The following is a 14,076-nucleotide window of genomic DNA, read 5'->3' on the forward strand; positions in this document are numbered from 1 at the left end:
CCCTCACAAGGAGTTTATTGGGCTATACAGGGTGTCGGAGACAACAGGCGAGGGCATTGCGAAAGTGCCAACTGATGTGTTGTTGAGGAAACCCGCAAACATATGCTCGGTTCTTTTGTTCAGTAGTGTGTATAGCAGTGGTTCTCAACCTTTTTGGGGTACTGGAACCCCTGCATATTTTGAGGCAAGGCAGGCAAGGTTTTGAGCGGTCCTCAGGGACCTCCACCCCCTCTATATTATATGTAAACTTACTGGAAACCTTGTGGTACTGACTACATTCATTACACTTTTTTATTTCACGGACCCCTTGCAATTAGTCCATGGACCCCTGTTTGAGAACCCATGGTGTAATTGATAGTTGTTCTTTTGTTTAGTAGTTTTCAGTACACTTACAAATGATTTATTTCATGTTATTTTATTTAAAATGGCATACTTTGTGTGACATACTTGTCCATAGCTGCTGTTTGAAGAGTTGAGACACTGAAGGATATTTTGTTTGATTTATTTGGGTTTTTCATTGAAGTAGTTATTTTGCTTTTAGAACTGTACTTATTTTAAGCTTTTTGTTCTTGCAAAGATATTGTAGACTCAGGCCAGGTGCACATATTTAATGACTATAAAAATGTATCAGAAAAAGTCAAATTAAAAGGTCAATTCAATACGGAGACCAACTTTGTGATGGTTCTCAATGGAGATTCTTTTAGATGTGATCACACCATGTTCATTGTATTTATGAAAACTACACCCATACAGTGTACAGTACCATTGTCACCTACTGACCTTTCTTGATATTGCTGGTTGTAAGTACGAATACCTGCATACATACTGGACTGGTAAGGAGCACTGCTATAACTATTATTAGTAGTAGAATTATAATGATTTAAACATTTGAACAAGTTGGGAAAACCCTTCAGTTAACTACTGTACCTATCAATTATCCAGTTGTAGGAATTATGGTTCCTCAATATACATTTAACAACGTATGCTATGTGTTACAGCACTACTTTTGGTGTCCCCCTCAGGAATTGCTCTTGAGAAAATTTAATGTAATTGTCCCCTCCAAGGTTGATCTCAGATGGACTGTGGACTGTTGGACTGTCGGACTGTGGGCTCGTCCTGGGTCTCAATTGATATGTGTCGCGGGGTGGTAGTGGATTTCTTCTTCCCCCGACGTATGTGTCAAACCCTCTTACGTGCTGGGGGTGTTGGCCTCGACGTTGTCCCCGGTGTCCCTGCCCTCTGTTGTAGATAGAACACTCAGCGTTGGTAGAGTGGCCAGAGTTAGCGCTGTCTGTGGATAGTCGTCTGTCATCGGGTTGTCTCTTCCGTTTTTTTAGTTTCTTGTGTTTAGAGTCTCGCCAGAGATATATAAGTCCGTTGTTCTTATCTTCCAAATCGCGTTTATACTTCTTGATTTTCCTGACCCCCCCCCCCCTTGTCTTTTGCCAGTTTGTCTTGTCAAGTCAACCAGTGTGTTTTTTTTCTGTGCTCCTGGTTTTGACTTTTTGCCTGCCCTGACTCTGAGCCCGCCTGCCTGAACATTCAGCCTGCCTGCCTCCCTGTACCGTTTGGAACTCTGACCTGGTTAATTAACTTTTACTTGTCCTCGACCAGCCTCTTGATGTTTAATAAAATCAGTGACTTGAACCTTCTGCGTCCTGTGTCTGCATCTGGGTCTCGCCATGCGTCGTTATATTGACAGCTACAAATAAAAAACAGGACAGAGACAGACCTTGGACCTTGTTCGCCCAACTGACTCACCTGGGATTTAGAGCAGTAAATGACTTGTGACAGAAAGTTAAACTCCATTTTTTTTAAACTCAAACAGCACGAGATATTCTGTTCTCTAGTTGAGAAATATGACGATTTCTTGGAGGAAGTGTGTCTTCCTAGTGGGGGCTTTATGTGTAAGTGTTACTATAACCACGATTATGTATGGACAATACTATGACCTGGACTTCTTCCACGACAGACTTGCGAACAGGTGAATATTCAGCGTTTAAAAAAAAAATGTTTTCCCTCTCAAATATTTGTATACGTTGGTAGAATGTAATCTAGGCTACTTAGTTAATTGGGAAACCATTGTCCAAAAAAATGAAATCCATGCAAATCAACTACCTGTATCTTCATCCCTGTAATCCATCAACCCTGACAGTTCTATGACCTGTTGCATTCAACTGAGACGTTGACACACTCAACCTACTGCTACTGTAGTTTTATTGTGTCTTATTGTGGAATGGTTCGATTCTGGCAGATGAGATTACATTTATCAAATTGATGCATTTTGGGGGGTAGTTTGTAATAATCCGTTTCCCGTTCATAAGACTCTACCTTAATTTTTGTTGCTGAAAGTTGAAACTCAAATGTTTTACTAAATGAGAGATTGTTTGAGGTTCCAGTGTTGCTGGTGTCTTCAAATTTATGCTTGCCATTTTGTCAAGATCTGAATTTGTGGTTAATAGTAAAGCTACTGACTCGGCTAATTTTTATTCCTGTTCAGACATGTCCTAAATGAACCAAATACTGTCTACATTACAGTTCAGACATTGTGCTCTGGTTTTTAATTGTGCATGTAAATGTAATATGCTGATTACACAACTGACAGCAGTAATTATCACAACTACAATACTGTTATGACAGTAATTTGAACTCTCCTCTGAATTGAGGTCAGGAGTCTTGTCACTTGTCACTCTGTTCCAAGGAAAGGACCTTGTAAAATGCATGTTAGGAATTGTTTTGATGGGCTGAATGGGTCTGGTACCATAAAATATCTGTTAAAATCTTCATGTATTCATTAAACCAAGGATGGGTATCTGACAGCCCACAGGCCGTAGATCAAGTTCCAAAGACTTAAATCAAATATATCCTTTTTTTGGGGTGGTCGGGGTCTCAACTTACTGAGAGGTAGAATACATCAAGTGAAATTTAGAAATTTGGTTGTGCATCAGCAGTTTTTCTCATGTCACTCAATTAGCCCATGTCAGCTATTTTTTATTTATTTATTGTAAGTTCATTTTGTAGCCAGATTTGCAGCCAGCTATTTAAACTTGCAGTAATCATGGTTGAATTACCTACCGGTGGCCCCCAGTGATTTTGTTAGTCACTCTCGGTCAGATGTCCTATTAAAAACTGGACCCCCCCTATGGCAAAATGTGTAGATTTGCAGCAAACTTGCTTTAAAACTGCAACATGTGTGGAATTGAAGGAAATGTAACTTCAAATTTCACTTAGGGTCCCCAAAAGGCTAGAGTCAGCTCTGACTGCATGTGTGGGTATGGATGTGGGTACGCAGACCCGCGAGCCATGAGGTCAGATTTTGTGGCTCCCACCCCATCAAAGTTGCCCATCCCTGACTTAAACAAATCCGCTGGATTGGTCTGATGTGCTTATGTCCACTTAACAAGGTTTTGTGTGGATTTAACTCTTTGTTGTGCTTCTCCTTCCAGTCAAGACACAGAGTTTGATAGCATTTGGACTTGCGATGAGGAGCTTTGGGACAACACCACAGCAGCTGGGGAAGAGAAGGTAATCGCACAGAGATGATGTAGTTGCCTCTCATCTAATAGAACAAAGGCACATATATCCATCTTGTACAGTGTCAAGTGATGTCTGTCTCTACTCAGCTGGAGGGGTTGTGTCCTCTGAGAAAAGCAGTGAAGAAGGACGACTTCCTCAGACTACGCTTTAACTTTAAAGTGCCTGTGCTGCAGTGGGCTGGGAGCTTCAGCTATTCAGAGTGGTGGCGATTGGAGAGGTATATGCCCCCCTACGGCTGGAAAGGCCTGCCCCAGGACGGTATGAACATTCCCTTCAGGACCCTATTTAATCATCTCAACCAAACTATGTGTTTACTGTATATAAAGTCATTGACCTCTCACCTTTTTGCTTATTTGTTGTTGATCAGTTGTGAGATCCACTTTGGCCCTGCTCAACGACTCGTCCAGCAGCCGCCTGTTTGAGCGCAGGTGGCCTGATCAGTGTGTCCGCTGTGCTGTGGTGGGAAATGGCGGCATTCTTCGAGGCTCCAAACAAGGCAGGGCCATCGACAGTCACCACTTTGTCTTCAGGTCAGTAGTGCTGCTGCAGCTCCCCTTCGACCATCTTCAAAAAACTATTAGACTTCTTATTGCTCTTTGACATAACTAAGATCAAGTTTGTTGCAATTGTAAATATTTCCTTATATTAATCCACAGTTTTTAAGGAAACGCTTAAGTATTAGACTGAAGGTAAATGATTTATTCCAGGGTCAATGGGGCAATCACCAAGCACTTTGAGGAGGATGTGGGCACAAAGACATCTTTCTATGGGTTCACCACAAATACTATGAAAAATTCCCTACGTTTTTACAGAAAAGATGGCTTCACCAAAGTCCCACGGGGACGGGTAAGAACTTGTGGGACAGGCTACAGAAGCGTTTCTCAAACTCTGCCCTCTGGACCTCAAGGGGTACACGTTTTGGTTTTTGCCCTAACACTACACAGTTGATTCAAATTATCAAAGCTTGATGATTAGTTGATTATTTGAATCAGCTGTGAAGTGCTAGGGCATAAACCAAGACATGCACCCCTTGGGGTCACGAGGACCAAGTTTGGGAAACCCTGGGCTACAGTGTTGAATCCGGTCCATTTTAAAGTGTTAGGAATTTGTCATACTCTGAGTGGTTGTTTATGCTACTATTCCTTAAAGCTTTGACTATTTCCTATGTGCAGAGAGTCCGATATATCTTCATTCCGTCCAACGAACGTGACTATGTGATGATGTCAGCTGCTATCCAGGGTCTCACTGTCACCTCCGGTCATGACAAGGGGGACTGGTGAGTTGAGAGGGTCACATATGTGAAGCCCACATTAAGAAGAGTAGTACATTTGAACAGCATGAAACAATGGTGTGTTGAAGTACTGTGGTCAGCGCTTCTGCTGGTGAATAGGCTTCTCAGCTGTAATTCACTTTATTACCACAAGATGGTGGTGTTGTATTTCTGTGAATGTGGTGCGGTGTGCAATGGATAGAATCTTGTGAGTGGTGATAGGGCTATACGCATACAATTCACTTGATGAAGCTCCTTTGCTATTGATTTACTTTTTGACGTTCTTAATGGAAAGTTTTCACCCCTTACTACATTTATCCCCTCAAACAGGCCCTCTCGATACTTTGGATTTAAGGCACCAGTTAAGCATTTTAAAATGCTTCATCCAGATTTTATTACATATGTAACGCAAAGGTAAGGGGACTCGTATTGCCTGGTCAAATTGAGACTTTTAGAACATTATTGGCTGCTTTTGACACTAATGACTGTTGACTGTCAATGCTGTGCAGGTTTCTGAAGTCTCCCCTGCTGAAGTACAGTCAGCTCTACATGCCCAGCACTGGTGCTCTGATGCTTCTGACCGCCCTGCACATGTGTGACCAGGTCAGGTCACATCAACACACGCATTGCCCTTGGTCATCTATTGGTCACTGTTTAACCAACCAAGTGTCTAATGACATATGGCAACTTGGCCAGTCTGGAAGTGATTTATTGGCAAACCATGACATCCTCTGTTTATAGTCCTGGTATAGACCCCATATACTGTTATTCCATATTGATTGTGTCAGATGTAATTTATTAACATAATCCTGCAGAAACAGTAAATGTGGATTATATTTCCTGAACATTGTTGAAGTGGTTGATACGTTTTTTGTAAGGGAAAATCAAGTCTGAAATGTAAAAGTGGAAATTACAAACTTCCGAAGCCTTTTTAAATCTCAAACACACAAGTATTTAATTTCCTTGCAGTTCTACTGCAACAGGGTGATCAAATTAAGATCCTACATCTGTATTGAAGGCTAGATGGTGCTATACTGAAACTATGCATGCAAATAGTTACACAGCTGACTGAGAATGCAATTCATGCATAAGTGAACAAATCTCCTACCTTCCCGCAGGTGTCTGCTTATGGTTTCATCACAAAAAACTTTGCAGACTTCTCTGACCACTACTATGATGCTGTGATGCTGCCCCTGCACTTCTATGCCAACCACGACATGCAGATGGAGAGCTCGCTGTGGGAAGTACTGCATGCACGAAAAGTAATATCACTGTACAAGAGGACAAAAGTAAAATGATGGACAGTCAATTGTATTTTCATGTGAAAAGCCTTCCTTGAAATGCTGTTAACTTCTATGTTTGCCATGGAGGTAGTCCCTCCGAAGTAGCGGCTGCTGGAGTTGTGTGGCGTCCTTTGTTATTAGTCTCACAGCAACATTAAAGGCCTTTGACGGTGTAAAGCCAAGCTCAGGTGTTCCAAGCGTCTGTTTGTGGGATCGGGCCTCCTTTGATCATTTGAACAACCCTTAGCTTCTCTGTGAAGGCAGGTGCAGGGAGCCGAGACTATAGTCTCTCGGTCATTCCTCTTTCTCATTTTCCTACCATGCCTATTCTCATTAGAAACTGTCGGGTTTGACTGGGACTCACAATGAAAGCATTCACATTATGAAGCCAGCAGTCCATTCATGCCAACCTTTTTGTAAATGAGCTTTGACTTACAGCCTCTTTGTCCAGTGCCTATCCAAGGATAGGTTACTCCAAGCCACAATAAAGACAAAGTGACACATTCTTGTGTCAAGCTTTGATCTGCTGAGCTATTGTTACATACATACATGGATCTCCAGTGTCTGTTATGAATGAAATCCTGATAATAGACTAGTGAATGCTGCTAGATTATATAATTCACTGTAAAAGCTAGATAATGACCACTTGTAACAAATTGTACACATTTTTGGGGAAAGCTGTGTTATGGCCATTTTCTGCCACTGACAGCTGTGCAAAATGTTATGGGATGGCATCTTATGTGCAATTGTTTTATTATTCCATCAGCAAATCTTTAATTTTACAAACCTAATTATAGCTAGAGTCCTTAATTGAAACAATAGCAAAGCGGTCAGCCGGCCTCTATTTTGGTAAAAAGCTGAGGGATGGGCCAGGAGAAATGTAACCAAATTGTAACTCAAATTCATAGAGCTATGGATGCGAGGACTGCCCAGCCATGATTTCAACATTATAGTTGTAAACATATTTTGAGGCTATACAGTTTGTTTAAATACATTTACATTGTTTACAAACACATTTTTGGTTCTGATGGGGTACAGCAGTTGAACTAAGCTCATAGGCATTTATGTTATCATCAATAATCAATTCGTATATATTGAAAATGTATGTACAACTAGGGATTCTAGCTTTAAACTTTAGTGTAGTGCATGTTATGTCTTTTTTATTTATATGATTTATTATTATTTACTTCATATAATTTCAAGTCGCACTGGTGCGAGTCGGGTCGCACAGCTCGCTCTTTTTGGAAGCGGAGGAGGGGATAACGGGGACAGAGGACTGTGGGAGGGACGAACATATTCTGGATTGGATCTGACGGAGCAAGTGACAATGTAGCGGAGTCTGGCTTTCACGTCGGAGTTGGAAAATATTGTATCAAATTATACAAACTTTTATGTAGTTTTATAATTCACATATATTTGTGATGAGTAGGTTATGTGTTCACTGGACATAAGAGGAGTACTAAGATTGGCTTTCTGTGGGAGACTGGCTCAAAATTACTTTCCTTGAGTTATTGGAAGGCTACGATTACTTTTGCTTGGACCTTGGAGGGCTCTCTGAAAACTGTCACCTTCACAAGTATTTCCGTTTTCTAACATGCAACAACAACACTCTGTAAGGTAAGACAAATGTGAATTCAAACGTTATAATTATGGATAAGACAGGAATGGCCCCTACCGACGGGCTCGGGAAACTAGTGTTGCTAGTTAAGAAGTTCAGTCCGAAGGTCGCTAGCACACTAGTTAGCTTTGCTAGCTAGCTAGCCATGTTATTTTAGTGAACGAAGCAACCGAGAGATTGAGGAGTAGATGCTAGCTAAAGTGATAGGCTTGCTACATATGTTGTAAGAGCTACTAGCTAATGGCATTTTTCCTTTCATAATAACCCAGTCCAGCTCAAATTGCATTGCACGTTTGCGCCATGCTTTGTAATGTGTGTCTTATTTATGGATCATTTTATAATTGAGTAATAACTATCTTACAGTTGGATGAACAATAACTAACTAGGTCTATTTCTAAAAACACATTATTGGCAATAAAGGATCCATAATGTAAATCCCTCATCATGGTGTAGTTCTCCATTGGGACCAGTGAATAAAGTTACACCCCATCACCAGCTACACACTCCAACCTCTCAAACACACATTCATATTGTGTGACCCCTTGCCAGCAATGCAGCAAGCATGAAAAGACTGGCTAGTGGTCTTGGTGGGGGAAGAGGAGGAAGATATGATCACTGTTAATGGGAATGACAGCTTTGCTTACGCCCCGTGCACCTCTTTGGGTGTGTGGTGTACTGAGACTGCCATGTTATGTAATGTAGCAAGTTATGTTCACACAAAAGAACAGTGCAGACACCATCTCATTAGTGGGATCCTGCTGTGCACACAGTGAACTTTCTCAAAACGGTGTGTTTACATAGCAACACTTTGCTGTACATGAATTTCCTGGCCAGGTTGATTTGAGGAGACGATGAATATAACGAGTAGCCACTCTAGCCCAGTTAGCCACCATTCATTTTCCTATTAGACAGCTCTGCAAACGTTATGTCAATATGTTTGTTATACTCACCAAATATGGAGTTTCGCTGAGCAACTATCGTCATTTACTGCCTTCACACCCGGTATGTATGTAACAGTATAACTTTAGTACGTCCCCTCGCCCCGACCTCGGGCGCGAACCAGGGACCCTCTGCACACATCAACAACAGTCACCCACGAAGCGTCGTTACCCATCACTCCACAAAAGCCGCGGCCCTTGCAGAGCAAGGGGCAACACTACTTGTAGGTTTCAGAGCAAGTGACGTAACTGATTGAAACGCTAGTAGCGCGTACCCGCTAACTAGCTAGCCATTTCACATCCGTTACACTCACCCCCCTTTCAACCTCCTCCTTTTCCGCAGCAACCAGTGATCCGGGTCAACAGCATCAATGTAACAGTATAACTTTAGTACGTCCCCTCGCCCATACCCGGGACCCTCTGCACACATCAACAACAGTCACCCACGAAGCGTCGTTACCCATCGCTCCACAAAAGCCGCGGCCCTTGCAGAGCAAGGTGCAACACTACTTCTAGGTTTCAGAGCAAGTGACGTAACTGATTGAAACGCTACTAGCGCGTACCCGCTAACTAGCTAGCCATTTCACATCCGTTACACTCAACCCCCTTTCAACCTCCTCCTTTTCCGAAGCAACCAGTGATCCGGGTCAACAGCATCAATGTAACAGTATAACTTTAGTACGTCCCCTCGCCCCGACACGGGCGCGAACTAGGGACCCTCTGCACACATCAACAACAGTCACCCACGAAGCGTCGTTACCCATCGCTCCACAAAAGCCGCGGCCCTTGCAGAGCAAGGTGCAACACTACTTCTAGGTTTCAGAACAAGTGACATAACTGATTGAAACGCTACTAGCGCGTACCCGCTAACTAGCTAGCCATTTCACATCCGTTACATGTACTTCCAAAAAAGGGTGAAATAAATGTTTTATCAATGATCTTTTGGGATACTGTACTCCTGCTGTATCAAATTGTATTTTAATGTTTAAGGACTCTTGGAAGATTAGTCCAAATGGGGACTAAAAGAGATCCAAATAAAATAAAATCAGATGACCTGTGCATGCATGGCAGTAATGAGGAGAAGGGTGCAATTGGCCCACAATTCAGGGTGTTCCTGCACGTGGGTATTCCTGCATCTGCAGTAACCCCTCTTTATACTTCTATTGGTACATTTTGAAGTAGGACAGGCAGGAGGCGGGGGCGCTCCAGTACAGTAAGTGGGGTTAATGCACAATAATGTTGGATGCCAGCCGCCAATAAACTCACAGAAGAAGGTGGGGCAACAGTAGCTAGCTAGCCATACACCGGTAGATGGTGTCCTTCGCCCCTGCCGACGGCGAGGGCAGGTGTTCGGCAGGCGGGAGTGAAGGACACTGTGTACTAGCTTAACCAGCTAGTCCTAAGAACTGGTACACAGCAGGCGGGAGCGACACTGTGTGCTAGCGACACCATGTGCTTGCTAGTTAGTTTTTCTTTAAAGGACACTGTCTACCAATCGTCCCCACTTCCTGCTAGCACAGCAGGCGGGAGGCGACACCATGGACTAGCTAGCGTGATAGTTAGCGACACCGTGTGCTTGCTAGTTAGCGAGCTAACTATCAAGCTAGCTAGTCCATGGTGTCGCCTCCCGCCTGCTGTGCTAGCGGGAGTTGGGGACGATTGGTAGACAGTGTCCTTTGCCCCCGCTTGTCAAGCAAGGTTTTCCCCAGTGCACAGGAGTTGGGGGTGACACTGTGTGCTAACTAGCAAGATAGCACATGGTATCACAGTGTCCTCCTCCCCCGCCTGTCGAGCACTGTTTTCTCACAGATCTTTTGGTATTTGGTATTTTATTAGGATCCCCTTAATGCCAGTGGCAGGTCATAGGTAAAAATAGAAAAGAGTACAGGGCCTAGAGAACTGCCCTGCGCTACATTACACTAGAGGTCATCCCACTTTTTCAATGATTTTTCAACGCCGATGTCGATTATTGGAGGACCAAAAAAAGCAGATACCGATTAATCGGCTGATTAAATAAAAAATAAAAATAATAATACAAAAATAAATAATAATAATAATAATATGTAATAATGACAATTACAACAATACTGAATGAACACTTTTTTATTTTAACTTAATATAATACATAAATAAAATACATTTAGTCTCAAATAAAGGAAACATGTTCAATTTGGTTTAAATAATGCAAAAAAACAGTGTTGGAGAAGAAAGTAAAAGTGCAATATGTGCCATGTAAAAAAGCAAATGTTTAAGTTCCTTGCTACCAATTATATGCATATCCTAGCTTCTGGGCCTGAGTAACAGGCAGTTTACTTTGGGCACGCTTCTCATCCAGACGTCGAAATACGGCCCCCAAGCCATATTAATAAACTATAGTTTTGACAAGTCGGTTAGGACATCTACTTCATGCATGACACAAGTAATTTTTCCAACAATTGTTTACAGACAGATTATTTCACTTAAAAAATCACTGTATCACAATTCCAGTGGGTCAGAAGTTTACATACACTAAGTTGACTGTGCCTTTAAACAGCTTGGAAAATTCCAGAAAATTATGTCATGGCTTTAGAAGCTTCTGATAGACTAAATGACATCATTTGAGTCAATTGGAAGTGTACCTGTGAATGTATTTCCAGGCCTACCTTTAAACTCAGTGCCTCTTTGCTTGACATCATGGGAAAATCAAAAGAAATCAGCTAAGACCTCAGAAAAAAATTGTAGACCTCCACAAGTCTGGTTCATCCTTGGGAGCAATTTCCAAATGCCTGAAGGCACGTTCATCTGTACAAACAATATTACGCAAGTATGGGAATACGCACCATGTGAATACGCAGCCGTCACACCGCTCAGGAAGAACTAGAGATGAACGTACTTTGTTGCGAAAAGTGCAAGTCAAATACAGAACAACAGCAAAGGACCTTGTGAAGATGCTGGAGGAAACAGGTACAAAAGTATCTATATCCACAGTAAAACAAGTCCTATATCGACATAACCTGAAAGGCCGCTCAGCAAGGAAGAAGCCACTGCTCCAAAACCGCCATATAAAAGCCACACTATGGTTTGCAACTGCACATTGGGACAAAGATCGTACTTTTTGGAGAAATGTCCTCTTGTCTGATGAAACAAAAATATAACTGTTTGGCTATAATGACCATCGTTATGTTTGGAGGAAAAAGGGGGTGGCTTGCAAGCCGAAGAACACCATCCCAGCCGTGAAGCATGGGGGTGGCAGCATCATGTTGTGGGGGTGCTTTGCTGCAGGAGGGACTGGTGCACTTCACAAAATAGATGGCATCATGAGGGAGGAAAATTAGGTGGATATATTGAAGCAACATCTTCAGACATCAGTCAGGATGACATCAGTCATCTTCCAAATGGACAATCAAACTTCCAAAGTTGTGTCAAAAGGGCTTAAGGACAACAAAGTCAAGGTTTTGGAGTGGCCATCACAAAGCCCTGACCTCAATCCTATAGAAAATGTGTGGGGCAGAACTGAAAAAGTGTGTGCGAGCAAGGAGGCCTACAAACCTGACTCAGTTACACCAGCTCTGTCAGGAGGAATGGGTCAAAATTCACCCAACTTATTGTGGAAGGCTACCAAAAACGTTTGACCCAAGTTAAACAATTTAAAGGCAATGCTACCAAATACTAATTGAGTGTATATAAACTTCTGACCCACTGGGAATGTGATGAAAGAAGTAAAAGCTGAAATAAAAAAAATTCTCAACTATTATTCTGACATTTCACATTCTTAAAATGGTGATCCTAACTGAGTTAAAACAGAGAATTTTTACTAGGATTAAATGTCAATAAATATGAATCAGCCGATTAATCGTTATCAGCTTTTTTTGGTTCTCCAATAATTGGTATCGGCATTGAATAATCAGAATCAGTCGACCTCTATTTCATATACCTTTGACTATTGGATGTTCTTATAGGCACTTTAGTATTGCCAGCTTAATCTCGGGAGTTGATAGGCTTGAAGTCATTAACAGCGCTGTGCATTCAAGCATCACTAAGAGCTGCTGGCAAACGCAGGAAAGTGCTGTTTGAACGAATGCTTACGAGCTTGCTGCTGCCTACCACCGCTCAGTCAGACTGCTCTATCAAATATCAAATCATAGACTTAATTATAATATAATAAACACACAGAAATACGAGCCTTTGGTCATTAATATGGTCAAATCCGGAAACTATCATTTCGAAAACAAAACATTTATTCTTTCAGTGAAATACGGAACCGTTCCGTATTTTATCGAATGGGTGGCAACCCTAAGTCTAAGTATTGCTGTTACATTGCACAACCTTCAATGTTATGTCATAATTATGTCAAATTCTGGCCAATTAATTACGGTCTTTGTTAGGAAGAAATGGTATTCACACAGTTCGCAACGAGTCAGGCGGCCCAAACTGTTGCATATACTCTGAAGAAAGGCATTGATGTTCATCGTTAGGTACATTTGCGCATTGATTGTGTTTTTTTTCGGGAATGCGCTTTTGTTAAATCATCACCCATTTGGTGAAGTTGAAGTAGGCTGTGATTCGATGATAAATTAACAGGCACCGCATTGATTATATGCAACGCAGGACAAGCTAGTTAATCTAGTAATATCATCAACCATGTGTAGTTAACTAGTGATTATGTGAAGATTGTTATTTGTTTTATAACATAGGTTTAATGCTAGCTAGCGACTTACTTTGACTCCTTGCAGCCACAAGGTCCTTTTGACGCTGCACTTGCGTAACAGGTGGTCAGCCTGCCACGCAGTTTCCTCGTGGATTGCAATATAATCGGCGTCCAAAAAGGTCGACTACCGATTGTTATGAAAACTTGAAATCGGCCCTAATTAATCGGTCGACCTCTAGCCAGGAGGTTTGTCATTATTGATTGATAACAATTATTTTCCCACCTCTCCCACACTAACTTTACAAAATTCAAACTTACAATGCTTTTCTTTCATTATTCGTTTTTTTAATGCATGAATACGATTTCTCATTGTTCATTGTTGGCATTTACTGCCTAAGTTTGCCCACTTTTCCAATGAAGGGACCATTAAAATAATTGGCAACATCAAATGGTTTTGTGATGAGTAAGCCATCTGATTCATCAAAAGATGGAGTTTAATTTGTCTGTCTTCCCATAATTTCATTTCAAGTACTCAGGTTTTCTTCCATCATTCTTTGTCATTGAGCTTGGCTTCTGAGTAGTTTTTTATTTTTAAGCTTAGTCACAATTTCTCAATTTGCCGTAAGTCAGCCAGTCAGTCAGATATACAGCCAGATTTATAGCCACTCCTTTTCCCCCATCTCTTTCAACTATATAGTTTTTCAATTCCTCATCAATCCATGGAGCCTTAACAGTTCTAACAGTCAGTTTCTCAACATGTGTATGTTTATCAAACATGTTTATCATAAATTAATCAAGTGCAG

General features: G+C 41.7%; 2 protein-coding genes across 4 annotated transcripts in view; both read left to right on the forward strand.

Annotated features, from left to right (window-relative positions):
• The first annotated feature begins 1,007 nt into the window (after positions 1-1,007).
• On the forward strand, positions 1,008-6,272 carry LOC129833257 (alpha-N-acetylgalactosaminide alpha-2,6-sialyltransferase 2-like). The gene is made up of 9 exons (XM_055897706.1): positions 1,008-1,984; positions 3,447-3,525; positions 3,624-3,795; positions 3,905-4,067; positions 4,245-4,383; positions 4,710-4,813; positions 5,138-5,221; positions 5,317-5,410; positions 5,926-6,272. Exons 1-9 carry the CDS (start codon positions 1,860-1,862, stop codon positions 6,103-6,105), a joined length of 1,140 nt encoding a protein of 379 aa, XP_055753681.1. The 5' UTR covers positions 1,008-1,859; the 3' UTR covers positions 6,106-6,272.
• A 1,108-nt stretch (positions 6,273-7,380) lies between these two features.
• Positions 7,381-14,076, forward strand: part of LOC129833254 (caskin-2-like) — a 94,113-nt gene continuing 87,417 nt past the window's right edge. For all 3 annotated transcript variants that reach the window (XM_055897701.1, XM_055897703.1, XM_055897702.1), the window contains exon 1: positions 7,381-7,707. The gene's annotated coding sequence lies outside the window, so the exon portion shown is untranslated. The remainder of the gene's footprint in view (positions 7,708-14,076) is intronic.

Source organism: Salvelinus fontinalis, chromosome 34 (genome assembly GCF_029448725.1).
Source record: "Salvelinus fontinalis isolate EN_2023a chromosome 34, ASM2944872v1, whole genome shotgun sequence".
Lineage (NCBI taxonomy): Eukaryota > Metazoa > Chordata > Actinopteri > Salmoniformes > Salmonidae > Salvelinus > Salvelinus fontinalis.

What these genes read in the sequence shown, in the direction of transcription:
- LOC129833257 (XM_055897706.1), top strand. Translation starts at nt 1,860, where the DNA reads ATGACGATTTCTTGGAGGAAGTGTGTCTTCCTAGTGGGGGCTTTATGT. An exon ending in CAGCAGCTGGGGAAGAGAAG is followed by an intron (nt 3,526 to 3,623) that starts GTAATCGCACAG and finishes GTCTCTACTCAG; the next exon opens with CTGGAGGGGTTGTGTCCTCT. An exon ending in GAAAGGCCTGCCCCAGGACG is followed by an intron (nt 3,796 to 3,904) that starts GTATGAACATTC and finishes GTTGTTGATCAG; the next exon opens with TTGTGAGATCCACTTTGGCC.